The sequence below is a fragment of the Apus apus genome, chromosome 4 (assembly GCF_020740795.1).
Source record: "Apus apus isolate bApuApu2 chromosome 4, bApuApu2.pri.cur, whole genome shotgun sequence".
Lineage (NCBI taxonomy): Eukaryota > Metazoa > Chordata > Aves > Apodiformes > Apodidae > Apus > Apus apus.
This window is the reverse complement of record NC_067285.1, coordinates 114,218,593-114,235,489: the sequence shown is the minus strand read 5'-3', so window position 1 is coordinate 114,235,489 and position 16,897 is coordinate 114,218,593. Positions and strand designations below refer to the sequence as shown.

General features: G+C 46.4%; 1 protein-coding gene across 4 annotated transcripts in view; it reads right to left on the bottom strand.

The window, feature by feature from the left end:
• Positions 1 to 16,897, bottom strand: part of EXOC6B (exocyst complex component 6B) — a 332,586-nt gene that overhangs the window by 259,517 nt on the left and 56,172 nt on the right. For all 4 annotated transcript variants that reach the window (XM_051617327.1, XM_051617328.1, XM_051617330.1 and 1 more), the window contains exons 2-5: positions 14,301 to 14,466; positions 6,742 to 6,789; positions 3,339 to 3,429; positions 3,185 to 3,230 (exon numbers count right to left, since the gene is read on the bottom strand). In XM_051617327.1, the coding sequence (XP_051473287.1) occupies positions 3,185 to 3,230; positions 3,339 to 3,429; positions 6,742 to 6,789; positions 14,301 to 14,466 (351 nt within the window). The remainder of the gene's footprint in view (positions 1 to 3,184; positions 3,231 to 3,338; positions 3,430 to 6,741; positions 6,790 to 14,300; positions 14,467 to 16,897) is intronic.

The window sequence follows — 16,897 nt, the reverse complement described above, 5'->3', positions numbered from 1 at the left end:
CAGCTGTTCAAAATCTGCCAAGCACCATGAAAAACACTTCCCACTCAAAGTAGTTTCTATTTAGATGCGAAAACAATCAAACAAACAACAATCAAACTAACCCCAGATTAGGGGTCCAAGAGATACATTTCCTACAAAGCCCCAGCCTCTCCAGCAACTACTGTTGTACCACCAGGTCACGTGACCTTTGCAATGTTGAAAATAATTTCCTTCCCTGCTCTAAAAGGAATATGTCCTATAAATTTCAGAATGCTAGAATCCCAGTGTTTCTTCCCCCGTGCACAATGTGTGCCTTTATGTTTTGGTCATGCCCAACGGCCTTAGGGAAGGTACCATAAATTTCATCCTGCCTTTCCGCATAAAAGCAAATTTCATGGTCTGACAGAACATGCTAAATGGGAAAAAACTATTCTAAGCAAATAATTTTTTCTCAGACACCCTCCCTCTTTTCCCTTTGGGAAGTGGGAATCCATAGGATTTGCCTGTTCACTGGAAAACAGAGGCCCTCCTGAGTGGCAATGTGAAATGTGAAAACATCCTCCTCCTCATCTGAACATACATCTGGTCAGAGGTTAAAAAAATTAATCAGGGAACCACCCAGGAAGCCCTAAAGAGGATCTATAAAATCAGATTTCAGACCAACACCAGGTCACAGACACCTCTAGGGTAAATCAAGGCAACTTCAGCTGACTTGGTTAATCCTGGTCAGAAGCACCTGTCACTTGCACCTTGAATTCTGGGGGTGGAAAGTGTTTAGTCATAAGAAACATATTAGCACCACTGAAAAAAACCTGACACTCATATCCCCATTCAAAATACTTCTTGACTGAACTCCAGGTGGGTCCACAGGGGAGTTATTTTAACCAGAAGTGGCCTGTCCTGTTCCTAACACCAGAAGTCAGAGGGATTAACCCTGTGGCCCAGGCAGTGTTTACACTCCAGTGAGGTATGTAACAGGACTGGCAATAAATGCAAACCTCTCTGGAGAGAAACTCAGGCATGCACGGCAAGCCAGAAATGAAAGCAGAGGAATAAACACACATTGGGGGGTTTGGTATATTTTAGGCCATAGTTTGTTGAACTAGAAGCAGCAAAAAGGTGGCCAGGGGGGACAGTGCAGGGTTACTGATGGGGTCCCCAGCTGCCTGCTGGAAATCTTGGGGCAGGGGACAGCTCAGCACTGTTCCTGTGGGAGATGTGCAGAGACCAGGAGTTTTGACAAAACAGGAGGAGAGCTGGCCTTGGTGTTTTTCTAGAAACACCCAGGCCCTGCCCAGGTGGGAACAGCTGTATGGAGGCTTCTCAGCTACAAGCTAGATGATACAATCTCATTTCATGGGTACAACAAGTGACCCAGGGGTAAAAAAAGTTGGATCCCTCTGGAACCCTACAGAACCTGGAGGGATCTCCAAAGGTGTTTCTCATCACATTTCAATAAGCAGCCACATGCAGCCATTGGAAAAAAGCTCTTTCTGTTCTTAAATACTGGACAAGAGCTGATGAAATATTTTTCTCCATCTTTTCTCTCTGTTGGTTGCAGCCACTTCTCCAGGTTTGGACCATGGGTTCCCCATCTCCAGTTAAGGGCCACAGATTCCACATTTGGCCAACACCTGCATTTGGTTTATAAACCCCATGCAACAAACTGCACATACCTCATTTCATCTACCTTGGGAGAGTTTATTCACCCCAAATGCAAAACCTGTTACTCCGCTGAGGCTGTGCACTCAAAGCCCAAGACTCACACTAGCAACCAGCCCCCTGGCTGGGTATCATTAAATGACATTTAAGTGAGATGGGGTGCAGACACAAAACTATTTAATATGCTGTGCTGCATTTGGTGGATGAAGCCATCAAATCCAGACAAAGGAAAGAGGGGAGGGGGGGAAGAAGCCAAAGGTTCAGATTTTCCTTAAATGTGGCTTTCAACTTTAATTTTTTCAAAGTGAACCAATTCAAAGGAGGGAAGGGGGGGGGGGCGGTGGGGAATGCAGCTCTTAGAAGCAGACTCTGGAAACACCATCCAGAGCAAGGGAATGAAGCAGCATGTGGATTCCCTTCAAAAGTTCTCAGGGCTGTGATCAGCTCCAGCTCCCCACCCCACATCTGTCAACGGATAAGCCCCTCACTGTTCCTATAAACAGACTAAAACCAGTTGGACAAGCTACACGCTGCCCTATTCTGTGCAGAGCCATCCTGAGAAAGAGAGCGAGCTTTTGAACAACTAAATAAGCTCCCCAGAGCTCCTCCAGTCAGCCCAACGTTCAGGAGCAATGTGCAGCTCTTTACCCAAGGCCCCAGCGTCCAAGGACCACAGAGCCCAGCAGATGTGGGAGGGGAAGCATAAAAATAACGCCCATCCAATTAGTTATCGCCTTGTTGGGAACATCTGGTTTCTTCTGTATTGTTTCTGTGATGGATGGCAGGCACAAACCAGGCATGGGATCTGAATTGCTCTCCCTGCATGGCATTCAGCTGGAGCCTGCTGCCTCTGCAGCTGACCTCCTCCCAGCAGCTGCTCTTTGCCCAATTTGCCTCCCCCCAGGGCTACAATGGGTCTCCAGAGTCCCACGCTGCTTAAACAAACAGTCCCCCAGGATCCCAGCCATGCAAATATCCCAGACCAGGGTTTAATCCTTCAGCATCACAACAGATGCAAGGTGGGAAAAATCCTAGATTTACAGCTCCTGACTTCTGGGCTACAAAGTCCTGGCAGTTCAGCTCACTCTCCTGAACAATTATTTCTACCACAAAGTAAGTCTCGTGCCTTCTCACCAGCTTCTACCATCCCATGTGATATTTCTCAGGTGTTAGGCTTCCATTCGTGTTCATTAGATTGTCTCAGGTTTTCTATTTTGACATTCCCAGAATGAAATACAGTTAATAAAGCTAAAGTGTTGTGAGACACACTGATTCCATGTGAGTGACCTTCCCTGGAAAAAAGGGAACATCCACCTTCATTAAAAAGCCTAACGCAGAACAAAGTCAGAGCCCGTTGCAATCCCAGTTCTAGCCTGTGCTGCAGGAGGCTGAGCAGGACCAGGAAGACACCAGCCAGAAATCACATTAACTTGGAAAGGCTGATCTTGAATTCCTAAGTTTTGAGAACCTCTTTAACTCATCTGGCACCAAATGGGTGCGTTTCAACTCTTCCAACACCATCACCCATCCAAGCAAGATTTACCTTTTAGATTTCATTTGCTCTCGTAGTTTGCTGTACATCTCCAGGACTGGAAAGAGAAGGAAAACATACAAGCATTGAGACACAAACATGAAGCAAAGAGATGCGAATTCAAATAAACAGCTGGGCAAATAAAGAGCAATTCTGGATTCCTCACCAGGAAGACACAGTGTCAGCTTATCAACCGTCGCCGAAATGTTCCTCTGCTGCAGCCGGCACTGCTTCAGCTCTTCCATGGCCAGGAGCAGCTTTGGAAAGGAAAAGAGAAAAGTTTCACAAAGAACAGCAAACAGATGGAATAGAGAGGATTTAAAGTGCTCTGCACTTGTCAGGACCATCCAACCAGCAGGTTGATAGCCAAGGAAGCTCTGCTAAGCGCAGAGCTCGCCGGGGTCTGTGGCGCCTTGCAGAAAGGACAGGCAGCCTCAGGTGGTTTCCTCCAGCAGCAGAAGCATTTCCAAGCCTAAGTTCAAGGAATCAAGCAACAAATCCAAAGTAATCCAAATACTAGCCTTGTAGCACGTCTTGTGAATTCCAGAAGTCATTCCCCCTTCCCCACTTTACTCATCTCTCCCCTGCTCCCTCTCCAAGCTTCTCTTTTCTAGTTCTTCTCAAAGACAGGATGTGGCCACCAGCTCCCAGGGGATTCTCACCATCACAGACTAACACGGGGTTTTAAATGCTCAGTTTCCAACAGAAAAACCTGAGCATCTGGGCACAGGCAAAACAAGGATTGGCCTTTGCATGCAAAAGAAAACTCTTTAGTTTCTTTTCTTTGAAAGTCATGGATTTGTCCTCCAGAGTACCAACATATCTCCACACTGACTTTGCAATGTCCTTTTGAAAGCCCATCTTCTTCTACTTCTGAAAGTGAATTCTCCATTCAAGATAACAGAGAGGTATGTTTATTTAATTCAGGAGAGAAGCTGTATCATCTCTTCCCAAAAGAGCATTTTTATCTTTAATCTTCATTAGAATAATTGCTCTGACAGTCCAACAGGAGAATTTGCTTGTTTGTTTTCCAAAGGCAACGCAGCTGACTGGAACAGCACTGCCTGCAGGTGCTCTGAGCAGCACCAAGGCTGGGGGGCTGGGAGGGAGGTTTGGAAGCAAAATAGAAATTTATAGGGAATATGTAAAGCAACAAGGGAAGGACCTTCCCACAGAGTTCTCACACATCTCCACCTTGGGCACTTGAAAAACTCCAAGCACCAGCAACTTCATGTGGACTCAGCTCTTCAGTGCCCCTGTTAATATTCCCTTATCATGAAGGGGCAGAAGAATGAAGGTAGTTGGAGGCACATCACAGCCCAGATATACTTGATGACTCCACCTAATGCTGCTCAAAAACCACCCTGACTTTAATTGCTCTTCACTACACTGTGAAGCGAGAGCCAGACTCTGCAGCTCATATTCAGAGAATCCCAGACTGGTTTGGGTTGGAAAAGACCTTCAAGATCATCTAGATCCAAACCCCCTGCCATGAGCAGGTTGCTCCAAGCCCCATTCAACCTGCCCTTCAACACTGCCAGGGATAGGACAGCCACAGCTTCCCTGGGCAACCTGGGCCAGGGTCTCACCACCCTCACAGCAACAATTTTCTCCCTCAGATCTCATCACAATCTCCCCTCTTTCAGCTTGAAACCTTTCCCCCTCACCCCATCACTCCCTGCCCTTGTCAAATGTCCCTCCCCAGCTTTCCTGGAGCCCCTTCAGATACTGGAAGGTGCTCTAAGGTCTAACCACAGTCTTGTCTTCTCCAGGTTGAATCGCTTTTTCTGCCTCAGTCTTCACCAGTGAGGTCTCTGGCCACAGTGTCCAGATCACAGAATGCAAAGGCAGAGACTGGGAAAAGGAAGATCCACCCACTGCAGAAGAGCAGGTTCGAGAACATCTAAAGAACCTGGAAGTGCACAGTCCATGGGATCTGACAAGATCCATCTGTGGCTCTTAAGGGAGCTGGCAGATGAAGTTGCAACAGCCCCCTCCATCATATTTCAGAAAAGGGGAAATCTAACTCCCATTTTCAAAAAGGGAAGTAAAGAAGACCCAGGGAACTACAGGCCAGTCAGTCTCTCTTTTACGCCCAGCAATATTGTGGAGCAGCTCCTCCTGAAGGCTCTGCTAAGGCACACAGAAAACATGGACGTGGTTGGTAGCAACCAACATGGCTTAACCAAGGGCAAATTCAGCCTGACAAATTTGGTGGTCTTTTATGATGGGGACACAGTGCTGGGGGACAAGGGCAGAGCAATTTACATCATCTACCTGGACTTGTGCAAAGTGTTTGACACTGTCCTGCATGACATCCTGGTCTCAAAACTGGAAGGATATAGAATTGGCTGAATGGACCACTCCATGGATAAAGAACTGGCTGGATGGTCACACTCAGAGAGTAAGTGATCAACAGCTCATTGTCCAGATGGAGACCAGTGACAACTGGCATCCTTCAGGGGTCGGTTCTGGGACCAGTGCTGTTTAACATTTTGTCAGTGACATGGACAGTGGGATCAGTGCACCCTCAGCAAGTTTGCTGATGACACCAAGCTGTGTGGTGTGTTTGACACACTGGAGGGAAGGGATGCCATCCAGAGGGACCTGGACAGGCTGGAGAGGTGGGCCATGCCAACCTCATGAAGTTCAACAAGGACAAGTGCAAGGTCCTGCATCTGGACTGGGGCAACCCCAGGCACAAATACAGCCTGGGGGGAGAATGGACTGAGAACAGACCTGAGGAGAAGGAGCTGGGGGTGTTGGTCGATGAAAAGCTCGACATGAGTCGGCAACATGTACCCAGAAACCAACTGAGCACTGGGCTGCAGCAAAAGAAGCGTGGCCAGCAGGGCCAGGAAGGTGATTCTCATCCTCCACGCTTATGAGACCCCACCTGGAGCACTGAGTCCAATTCTAGAGCCCTCAATACAGGGAGAACATGGAGCTCTTGGAGCAAGTCCAGAGGAGGCCACAAAGATGATCAGAGGGCTGGAGCAGCTCTGCTCTGGAGACAGGCTGGGAGAGCTGGGGTGTTCAGCCTGGAGAAGAGAATATTCCAGGGAGACTTCAGAGCACCTTCCAGTGCCTGAAGAGACTCCAGGAAAGCTGGAGAGGGACTTTGGACAAGGGTGTGTAGTGATAAGATGAGGGATAATGGTTTTAAACTGGAAGAGAGGAGATATAGGTTAGACATTAGGAAGAAATTCTTTGCTGTGAGGGTGGTGAGACCCTGGCCCAGGTTGCCCAGGGAAGCTGTGGCTGCCCCATCCCTGGCAGTGTTGAAGGGCAGGTTGGATGGGGCTTGGAGCAGCCTGGTCTGGTGGGAGGTGTCCCTGCCCATGCCGGGGAGTTGGAACTAGAAGACCTTGAAGGTCCCTTCCAATCCAAATTGATTCTATGATTTTATGATACAGGGAAGAGAATCAATGCACACATTAATACTAATGCACTTCCTGGTCTCAGTTCATGCTGAGCAGTTATTGATGCTCTGTGCATTTTCTCACTAGCAAACACAGCCACATAATAGAAGAGTGAAAAGAAATAGGATGAACAAATATATCACTTACTTCTCTTCCTTCATTCTGCAGTTTCCGGTTTGTGTCCGTCACTTGATTCTACAGGAATATTGGGGGGGGGGAAAAGACAAAGCACATGTAAATCAGGACAATGTTTTTCACCAAAAAAACCCACAAAACTGTAAATAAAACCCATCACTTTTCACATCACCTTCTCTTGCAAGGAATAGATTTGTTCATTAGCTGATTTAATACCTATCTCCATTCTGGCACACAGGATGCAACAGCCACACAGCAAACACCAAGGATTTTCCTCCCTAACAGAAAAGTACAACACAACAGGAGTTGATTCTGTTGCATGGCAGCCCCAAAACCTGCAGTCTTCATAGATCAAATTTTGTAGCAGATGCTCACGTGTGTTCTCATCCTAAAAGCTATTTTATGGGAGCAGCAGAGGTAGGACATAAACCTCATGGAATTATATTTCCCCTGCCCAACAGCAAACAGATTACAATTAGGTTTAATTCCTAATGTCACAGCAGGAAAAGATGTCTTCAATGTGGGCTTTTATCTATACATTACAAATCTTTTCTTTTAGACCTTTAGATGCACCTTTCACTGGATCCCTTCTCCTGGCTTGTGTAAAAAGCTATTTTTATATAGCTGGTATGAAAAAGTTATGTATTTTCTTTACTAAACCATCTTTCTGTATTATCATACTGAGCTGGGGCCCAGAGTTCAAAAATTTCCTGCTCTCCAAACGTGTAGGTTCCCTGGACTAGCAAGACCCCAGCAGCTCAGCCCTTTGTGGCTCTAACCATCAGCTTGACTCAGTCCAGACACGTGAGAACAAAGCTAATTTTTAGACTCCTTGGGATAGAAAATAAGCAGCTTCCACATTATTTAGACAACAAGCAGAAAGATGACTTTGGGAATTCTCCTGAATCCTCATTCAAGTTCAGACAGGAAAAAGTTTGTAAACAGACAAACTATCTTCGACAGACCAGCTGGGAGAGCCAAAAAAATTGCATAAATATTCAAGTAAATATGCCCAGCTTCAGGTCTTCAGCAAAAGCTTCCAGTTATAGAGGTAAATACCAGCAGAGAAGGACTGCTCAGAGTTCAGGTGCCTCACGTCAGTCAGAAGCTGACAGGCCATAAACCTGCTTTATTTCTTTTCCATACAACACTCTTTTCACAACTACTAAAGCTGAAAAGTACCCATTTCCCGGCTCGTCTCTGTAAGATGTCTCCGAGACCTCCAGTTTTACTTAGGCTCTGTGTTCAGGGGAAGCTGCTGCTGGATTTCAGAAGTCATCAATAAATTTTATGGACTAGTTCCTGTGTGTTTTCAGGAGTTCTGCTCATTCTATAGGCAAAAATCAGTAACAGAGCTTGGACAACAGCATGGGCTGTGATACGGAGCTCTCAAATATATTCAGGAGCTTAAGATCACACAAACCAACTTAATGGTTTTGTTTCCTGAAGCTACCCAAGAGTTGTGGACTCAAGCTGAATTTTTAATGAATTTATCACTAGAGAAGGAACATCCTTTGATGCACTCCAAATACCCAAAAGAACCTGGGCAGTGCATGGAGTAGCAGCAAAAGCAAAGCAGAACAAGCTTGAAGGTGACTTCAGAAGGTAACAGCCACATCTTTCCTTTTTGAGCACAACACAAGGCAACCAGTCCCAACTGGAGAGCTTTGTATTAACATAGATAAAATTGATTCAGGATCCAATTTGTTTCCTGCTGATGACTGAAAGATACTGGGCCATAATAATTTCCCAGACTGGTCCAAATTTCAACAGGATGTCCCACACCGAGAGGCCGGTGTTACTTCAACAAGCAGAACCATCCAGCCTCACAAGCTTCTTTTTAAAAACCAGCATGGCCAGTATTAGGCTTTACCATGATGCAAGCAGAGGACTCATCCCACCATCTCCCTGCACACAATTTCCCTGCAGCATCTGCATCGTATTCCTCCCCCTTCTGCAGTAGCTTCAGCTCTCCTGGCTGCTTGCCCTGTGCAAAAACTGCTCATTTCCTTTATGATGTACTGAGCTTTTACAAGCAGGAGCACAGCATCCCTTCCAAAGATTATTTTATTTGCTTATATCCTGAAAATCCCACCACGAAAAAGGAATCCATGTAGGGTAATTTAAAACTGCTCCTAAAATAATGCCAAGGCTGTATTAGTCTTCTATTAAAATTACGTATCAATCCCAGCTAAAGCAAAAAAAGTAGGAATATATTCTGCCCTTGCAGACTAGTTTTCAGGGGGTAGGGGGGGTTGTTTCGCTTTGTTCTTAAGATCTGCATCCAGCCAGTGAAAAAAAACCCAACAGATTATTTATACAGACTCTGTGTAGACACACTGAAGCTTTTCAGATGAGATTTTCTAATCCAAGACAGATGCCCAGCACGGGGGGACAGACAACAGGTGGGCACGTGTGAAGAACGAGCCGATGGGATCACATGAGGGGCTCCCAGGATGCGCCAGTCGGTCGGTCCCTCAGCTGTGCAGGGAACACGTGGTGTGGCTCAGGGCTTTTGTCCTGGGGGTTTTAAACATCACTCTGCTATCGTTTGGAGTGTCAGAGTGATGAGAGAGAGGAGCAAAGGGTGCTGGAGAGGAATCCTGGGAATGGACCCAGCGGGCAGCATTGTGACCTCCCGCAGCAGCGCTGACTCCATCCAACACCCACTGCTGATTTCAATCCTTTCTCAGAAAAGGAGGGTAACTCTGGAGACATCCTTCCAGTTAGCAACTTAAGAACTTCCCAATTTTGAGGGTGCATCCAAAGACTAGCTTCATGAACCCCCACTGCAACCATTCTTCCTCCATTAATTCCATATAGGAACCTGCTGTGAGGCCACTGTGCTTTTAGGGCATGACCGTGCCCCGGGACAGTGAGATGACCCTTTGGTTTCCTGTGGGTGAAAGTGGGCTTCCCTTCACTCTAACCAAGTTGCCCCAGTTTTATCAGATCTGCCTTAATCTGAACTCACCAGGCAATATAAATGGCTTCCTATTCATAGAACCACAGACTGGTTTGGGTTGGAAGGGACCTTCAAGATCATCCAGTTCCACCCCCTCTGCGTGGGCCAGGGTCTCACCAGCCTCACAGCAAAGAATTTCTTCCCAATATCCAATCTGAAACTCCTCTTTTCCAGCTTTGAGAACAGGTCATCACCACACTGCTGACTTCCTACTGAAGAAGAATTTGTGTGGCACTAGGTTTGAGATGGTTTAAGAACTGTAACACCAAAAAAAAAAAATATCAAACTCAAAGCATAAAGATTATCCTTTGAAATCACGTAAGAATCATAGAATCATAGGGGTTGGAAGGGACCTCGAAAGATCATCTAGTCCAACCCCCCCGCCAGAGCAGGGTCACCCAGAGCACACCACACAGGAACGTGTCCAGGTGGGTTTGAATGTCTCCAGAGAAGGAGACTCCACAACCTCTCTGGGCAGCCTGTTCCAGTGCTCTGTCACTCTCACAGTAAAATGTTTTCTGATATTCACCTTAAACCTCCTATGCTCCAATTTGTATCCATTACTCCTTGTCCTATCACTGGTCATCACTGAGAAAAGCTTAACTCCATCTTCTTGACACTCACCCTTTACGTATTTGTAAACATTGATGAGGTGACCCCTCAGTCTCCTTTTCTCCAAACTAGAGACCCAGCTCCCTCAGCCTTTCCTCATCAGGGAGATGTTCCACTCCCTTCATCATCTTTGTGGCTCTGCGCTGGACTCTTTCAAGCAGTTCCCTGTCCCTCTGGAACTGAGGGGCCCAGAACTGGACACAATACTCCAGATGCGGCCTCACCAAGGCAGAACAGAGGGGGAGGAGAACCTCTCTTGACCTACTAACCACACCCTTTCTAATACACCCCAGGATGCCATTGGCCTTCTTAGCCACAAGGGCACATTGCTGGCTCATGGTCATCCTCCTGTCTACCATGACCCCCAGGTCCCTTTCTCCTACACTGCTTTCCAGCAGCTCAGCCCCCAACCTGTACTGGTGCATGACATTTTTCTTCCCCAAATGCAAAACTCTACACTTGCCCTTGTTAAACTTCATCAGGTTTTTCCCTGCCCAAGTCTCTAGCCTGTCTAAGTCTCTCTGAATGGCAGCACAGCCTTCTGGTGTGTCAGCCACTCCTCCCAGCTTGGTGTCATCAGCAAACTTGCTGAGGGTACATTCTGTACCCTCCTCCAGGTCGTTGATGAAGATGTTGAACAACACCGGTCCCAGTACCGACCCCTGAGGGACTCCACTAGTCACAGGCCTCAAACTAGATTCTGCCCCGTTGACTACAACTCTCTGACTTCCTCCTTTCAACCAGTTCTTGATCCACCTCACTGCCTGATCATCAAACCCATACTTGACCAACTTATCTACAAGGATGCTGTGGGAGACGGTGTCAAAGAGAATTGTCATAGTGAACCTATATAGTTAAAAAAAGAAAAAGAAAAAATACAAACAAATGCAAAAAATTGTTTAAAAATATTATGGTGTAAGTACCATGCAAATTAAGGAGATGCCTTTTTGAAAATGTATGCCATTGTTTTCAATTAATGTATATTTTTATCCAAATATAGATAATTAATCAATCGATGACCCATTAGCTCCTGAAAACAACCCCACGCTGACGAGTGTAGAAATTCATTGGAGAGGAGCTGCTCTGCTGACCAAGACGACAAAGTTCCCAATTCAGTGCTTGCATTGCCCAAAAGCTGGATAGAAAGTTCAGGTTGTCAGGTCTGAAGTTGAGTTGGGGCTGCTGGAAACACAGCGTTACAGCACAGAGGGAAAGGGGCAGCCATGACACACGTGCAGACACAGGTGGGGCAGAGAATGGATCAAGAAAAGCCCTCAGGGGAAGGACTTGGGGGTGTTCACTGACAAGAAACTCAACATGAGTTGTCACCATGCACTGGAGCCCAGAAACCAGCTGTGTCCTGGGCTGCATCAAAAGGAGTGTGGGTCAGGGGAGGGGGGGATTCTCACCCTCTACTCTGGTGAAACCCCCACCTTCAGTGCTGGGTCCAGTTCTGGAGCCTCCAACATAAGAAGGACACAGAGGTCCTGGAGCAAGTCCAGAGGAGGGCCACAAAGATGATCAGAGGGCTGAAAAGGACCTCTCCTATGAAGACAGGCTGAGAGAGTTGGTGTCATTCAGCCGAGAGAAGGCTCCAGAGAGACCTTAGAGCACCTTCCAGTGACTGAAGGGGCTACAAGAAAGAGACTTTTAACAAGGACATGTAGCAAGAAGGTAAGGAATAATGGATTAAAACTGGAGGATGGTAGATTTAGGTGAGACATGAGGAAGAAATTCTGTGCTGTGAGGATGGTGAGACCCTGGCCCAGGTTGCCCAGGGAAGCTGTGGCTGCCCCATCCCTGGCAGTGTTGAAGGGCAGGTTGGATGGGGCTTGGAGCAACCTGGGCTGGTGGGAGGTGTCCCTGCCCATGCAGGGGGGTGGACTGGATGATCTTTAAGGCCTCTTCCAACCCAAACCAGTCTGGGATTCTACAAATGGGAGAAGATGATGCACCCAGCTCACATTTAGCACATCCACTTTTAATACAACAAACACCGATATTCCTGCAAGTGGGGAGTTACACAAAACACCCCAAAGCACATGAGTGAAGATACATCCTAGAGATGCAACATGGAGGGCATTTATTTTACTGCTGGTCGCACGTATGTTCAAAGACCAGCGCTACTGAGAAAAAGACCAAGATCAAATAAAGAATGAATAGCTGGAACTAAACACACCCTTGACACTGGACCCACGAGTGATTCCCTGGGGAAACCCTTACAAAGAGGTCTCAGTATTTCTCAAATAAGTTTCTGTGTGTATTTTTCCCATGCGCCGTTTTATAGATCCCATAGTAACGGAAATCAAGAGAGATCCTGAGGGTACAGAGATGGACTTCACAGTGCACCACCAACAAAGTGGCTGTTTGCAGAATGGGAAACAGCAACGAGCCTTTGCAAACAAACAATGAGGGATTCTGGGCCAGAAACAATAGCTTTAAAAAAATAAAAATACTTCTTTCATGGTATTTCCAATGGCCTCATCCTGCAATCAACCGCTGGATGACTCCTTGCCATGGGAAATGTGTCCAGTTCTGGAGCCCCCAATACAAGGACAGAGAGCTCAGGGAGCAAGTCCAGAGGAGCCCACCAAGATGATCCAAGGGCTGGAGCACCTCTCCTACAAAGACAGACTGAGAGAGTTGGGGTGTTCAGCCTGGAGAAGAGAAGGCTCCAGGGAGACCTTAGAGCACCTTCCAGTGCCTGAAGGGGCTCCAGGAAAGCTGGGGAGGGGCTTTTTTCTAAGCCAGGAAATGAAAGGACAAGGAGTAATGGATCAAAACTGGAGGAGGGGAGAGTTAGGTGAGACATTGGCAAGAAATTCTTTGCTGTGAAGGTGGTGAGACCCTGGCCCAGGTTGCCCAGAGAAGCTGTGGCTGCCTCATCCCTGGCAGTGTTGAAGGGCAGGTTGGATGGGGCTTGGAGCAACCTGGGCTGGTGGGAGGTGTCCCTGCCCATGCAAGAGGGTTGGAGCTAGATGATCTTGAAGGTCCCTTCCAACCCAAACCATCCTGTGAAAGGCCCTTCCTAGCTGTAACTGTTTTACTTTGTCCATTCCCAGCTCTGACCATTTTACTATCTGGTTAACCCAACCAAATCTGGAGATGCTACTGAAAAGGAATCAAGTTCTACATTTCTTTACAGCCTTTCAGTATGTACTTAGTAGTTACTTTTCACTCCTGTTCCTGCCCACAACTGAACACCTTCCAGTGCTCTCATGTCCACTTGCTTTTTAAATATTAACAATTCGCCTGCCAAGGTTGGGCAGACACCCCGTGACTGCAGTCACATCTGCACCAGCCCTCTCTGCTCAGTTGTCCCAGACACAACGCTACCTGTAATGAAAATTCCATGTCAGATGGGGCACTAGAGCAGATGCTGCCAGAGCAGATGTTCTTTTGACTGTAGAGCTTATTCTTGCCTAAGAAATTGGTGTGAGGTACACCAGGAAAAGCACTTTCCTTAACACAGAACAGACTTAGCTTTAAGTTTTGTGCTTTTAACGTACCACACTGTTCCACTTCACCCAAATAATTGTTCAACTTCCAACGACTGACTGGCCTACTGCTACAGGATGAAGGAAGAGAAATTTAATTGATTTTTATATTTTTCAGATAGAGGAGAAATGCCCTAAACAAAAGGAGAAAAGCAGTCATTCCTGTGGTTTCAGAGACACCAAGAGTGGCTGAGGTTGGAAGGTCCAGCCTGAGGTCATAGAATCATAGAATGTCTTAGGTTGGAAGGAACCTCTAAAGGTCACCTAGTCCAGCCCCACTACAATAAACAGGAACATCTCACACTAGAACAGGTTGCTCAGAGCCCCATCAAGCCTGACCTTGAAGGTCTCCAGGAATGGGGTCCCCACCACCTCTCTAGGCAACCTGTTCCAGTGATCCACCGCCCTCATATAGGTCATCTGGTCTTAACCCCCTGCTCAAGCAGGGCCACCTAGAGCTGGATGCTCAGGTCCATTTCTAGGTGGCTTTCTCTTACCTTCAACTTTTGAGCTTCTCCTCTAACTTTCAGCAGCTCTGTGATGGAGTCCACAAAGCCCTGGTAATGGAAGTTGCACATTTTCTCAATCTCACGATCATGGTTTCTGATTCGTGCTTCCAGTTTCTCCATAAAACGACCATGTTCTTCTCCATCATAGACAGACCTAAAAAGAGTATGACAAAATGAGTCAAGATTCTAATATCTGTTACTGTCATTGCTTACAAGAAATATCCAACACACAAGCTTTAAAAAAACTCTCATGTGATAAAGTGAGGGGTTTGGTTTTTATTTGCATACACCAGGCACCTGACTCAGGTTTGAAAACCATTCTATTCCAGCTTGTCTGTCTTTTTCCACCTGTCAAACATCAGCTTGATCTGAACAGATGATCTACCGCATAGAATCACAGAATGGTGGGGCTTGGAAAGGACTCCATCTAATCCAACCTCCTGTCAGAGCAGGATCTCTTAGGGCAGGTTACACAGAAACATGTCCAGATGGGTCTTCAAAGTCTCCAGAGGAGACTCCACAACCTCTCTGGGCACCCTGACCCAGGGTTCCAACACCCTCACAGAAAAGAAGTTCTTCCTCACTTTGAGGTGGAACTTCCTGTGTTCCAGTTTGCATCTATTGCCCCTTGTCCTATCACAGGACATGAATGAAATGAGATTGGCTCCTCCTTCTTCACACCCACCCTTCAGATATTTATAGACATTAATAAGATCCCCTCACAGTCTTCTCCTCTCTAGACTAAACAGCCCCAGGTCTCTCAGCCTTCCCTCATAAGGCAGGTGTTTCAGTCCCTTCACCATCCTCGTAGCCTCCTTTGGACTCTCTCAAGTAAATCCTTGTTCCTCTTGAACTGGAGAGCCCAGAACTGGACACAATACTCCATGTGGGGGTCTCACTAGGGCAGAGTAGAGGGGGAAGAAAACCTCCCTTGACCTGCTGGAGACACTTCTCTTAATGCATCCCTAGGATGGCATTGGCCTTCTTGGCCACAAGGGCACATTGTTGTCCCATGGATAACTTATTGTCCACCAGGACTCCAAGGTCCTTCTCCATAGAGCTGCTTTCTAGCAGGTCAGCTCCTAACCTGCACTGGTGCACTGTGTTATGCTGTAGTGCTGAGCACTCCTCTTGGACAATTTTCTGGATGTTCCTTGGGCATCACAGAATCACAAAACCACCCCTACAGCTGCCAAAATCCATTGCCCTTCCCAAACTCAGTTTTGCCAGCACAGTTAAGACATCTCCTGATGGGTAAAGATGGCCAACACAGCTGAAGACTATCCAGAGTGACAGGGAAACCCCAAGCCAAGACCCTGAGTGTCCAAGCTGGAGGTAACGAGTAATCTTTGCTACAAACAAACAAAACCACTAGTGGTACATTTAAGGTGGAAGCTAAAAAAATACAATCTATCCTTCATGTTTTCTTAAATTCCACAAAACTGGGAAGAGAAGCTTGACTTGCCACGATAAAACACTTCTTATCCTGTTGGATCCCAACCCAAGCTGTCTGGTGAGGGTGATTATTCCAACCAATTTGTGAAGCAGCCTAAAAGGAGACTCTCATCCCCAGAAAGAGCTGCTGTGAGGAGGCAATAGGTCATGAGTGCAAAGTAAGTGTTATTCCAGAAAGCAGAGGGATTGTGTCACACCCCAAAGTGGTATGGAATTTTCAGGAGCTTGTTTTCTTCGGGTTTTTTTAAAGTAAATATATATTATTTTCTACCAGGTGTGGAAATGTCACCCTTAGACTTGTCTTTGTGAAGTTTTAGCATTTTGAGAAGCAGTGTAACTCCTAAAGCTGAATTCACTCCCAGTTTGAAAAAATTAAGTACACAGTGAGCTTTATGGAGTCCAAGCTTGTACCTTCTCTGGGAGTAAGGCTACATCAACTGTACACTGGACTCCATGCAGCAGTTAGAGAGAAAAGATGGGAATGACAGAGCTGTAACAGCTAGAAGGATAAAAAAATATTCCTACTGGCAGTAGTGACAAGCAACTCTTCAGCAAGAACCAAAACTAGATGAAACCAACTGGACACCTGAAATCTTTTTCACTGCAGAAAGCAACATGATCTGCACTCACAAGTCACTTGGGTGAATCCCACCTCTGCAAACCCACAAAGCTCTCAAAATAATACAAAAACCTAGGACAGGACTAAAAGCTGGAGGAAATCTAGGTAATTGCCCATCTCTAAAACCTGCCCTAACAATTTAAATTACAGTCTCAGTAAACATTCTCAATGGCAAAACAAAAATGCCAGATCTTTATAAGCTTGTTTAAAACTCAACATAAAATAACAAAGTCACCACGCAAAGCCTTCAAAGGCTTCAAATTGCTGTCTTTATTCCAAGGTAGAAGCTCCTTGGTGCTAAAAAGATATAACTTCCTCAAATTATATTAATTCCACCAACATGATGGTGGGTTTTTTTTTTCCTTGAAGCTTAGCAAAGTTTTGCTGGTGAAATATGAAAGCTGGAGTCTGAGTGCCATCTAGTGCTGCCCAGCCTCCTTGCAGGGCCTGATGAAACAGCAAGACACCTCTGCTCCAGTGGACTCTTAACTCAGAGATGGTAACTCATGGA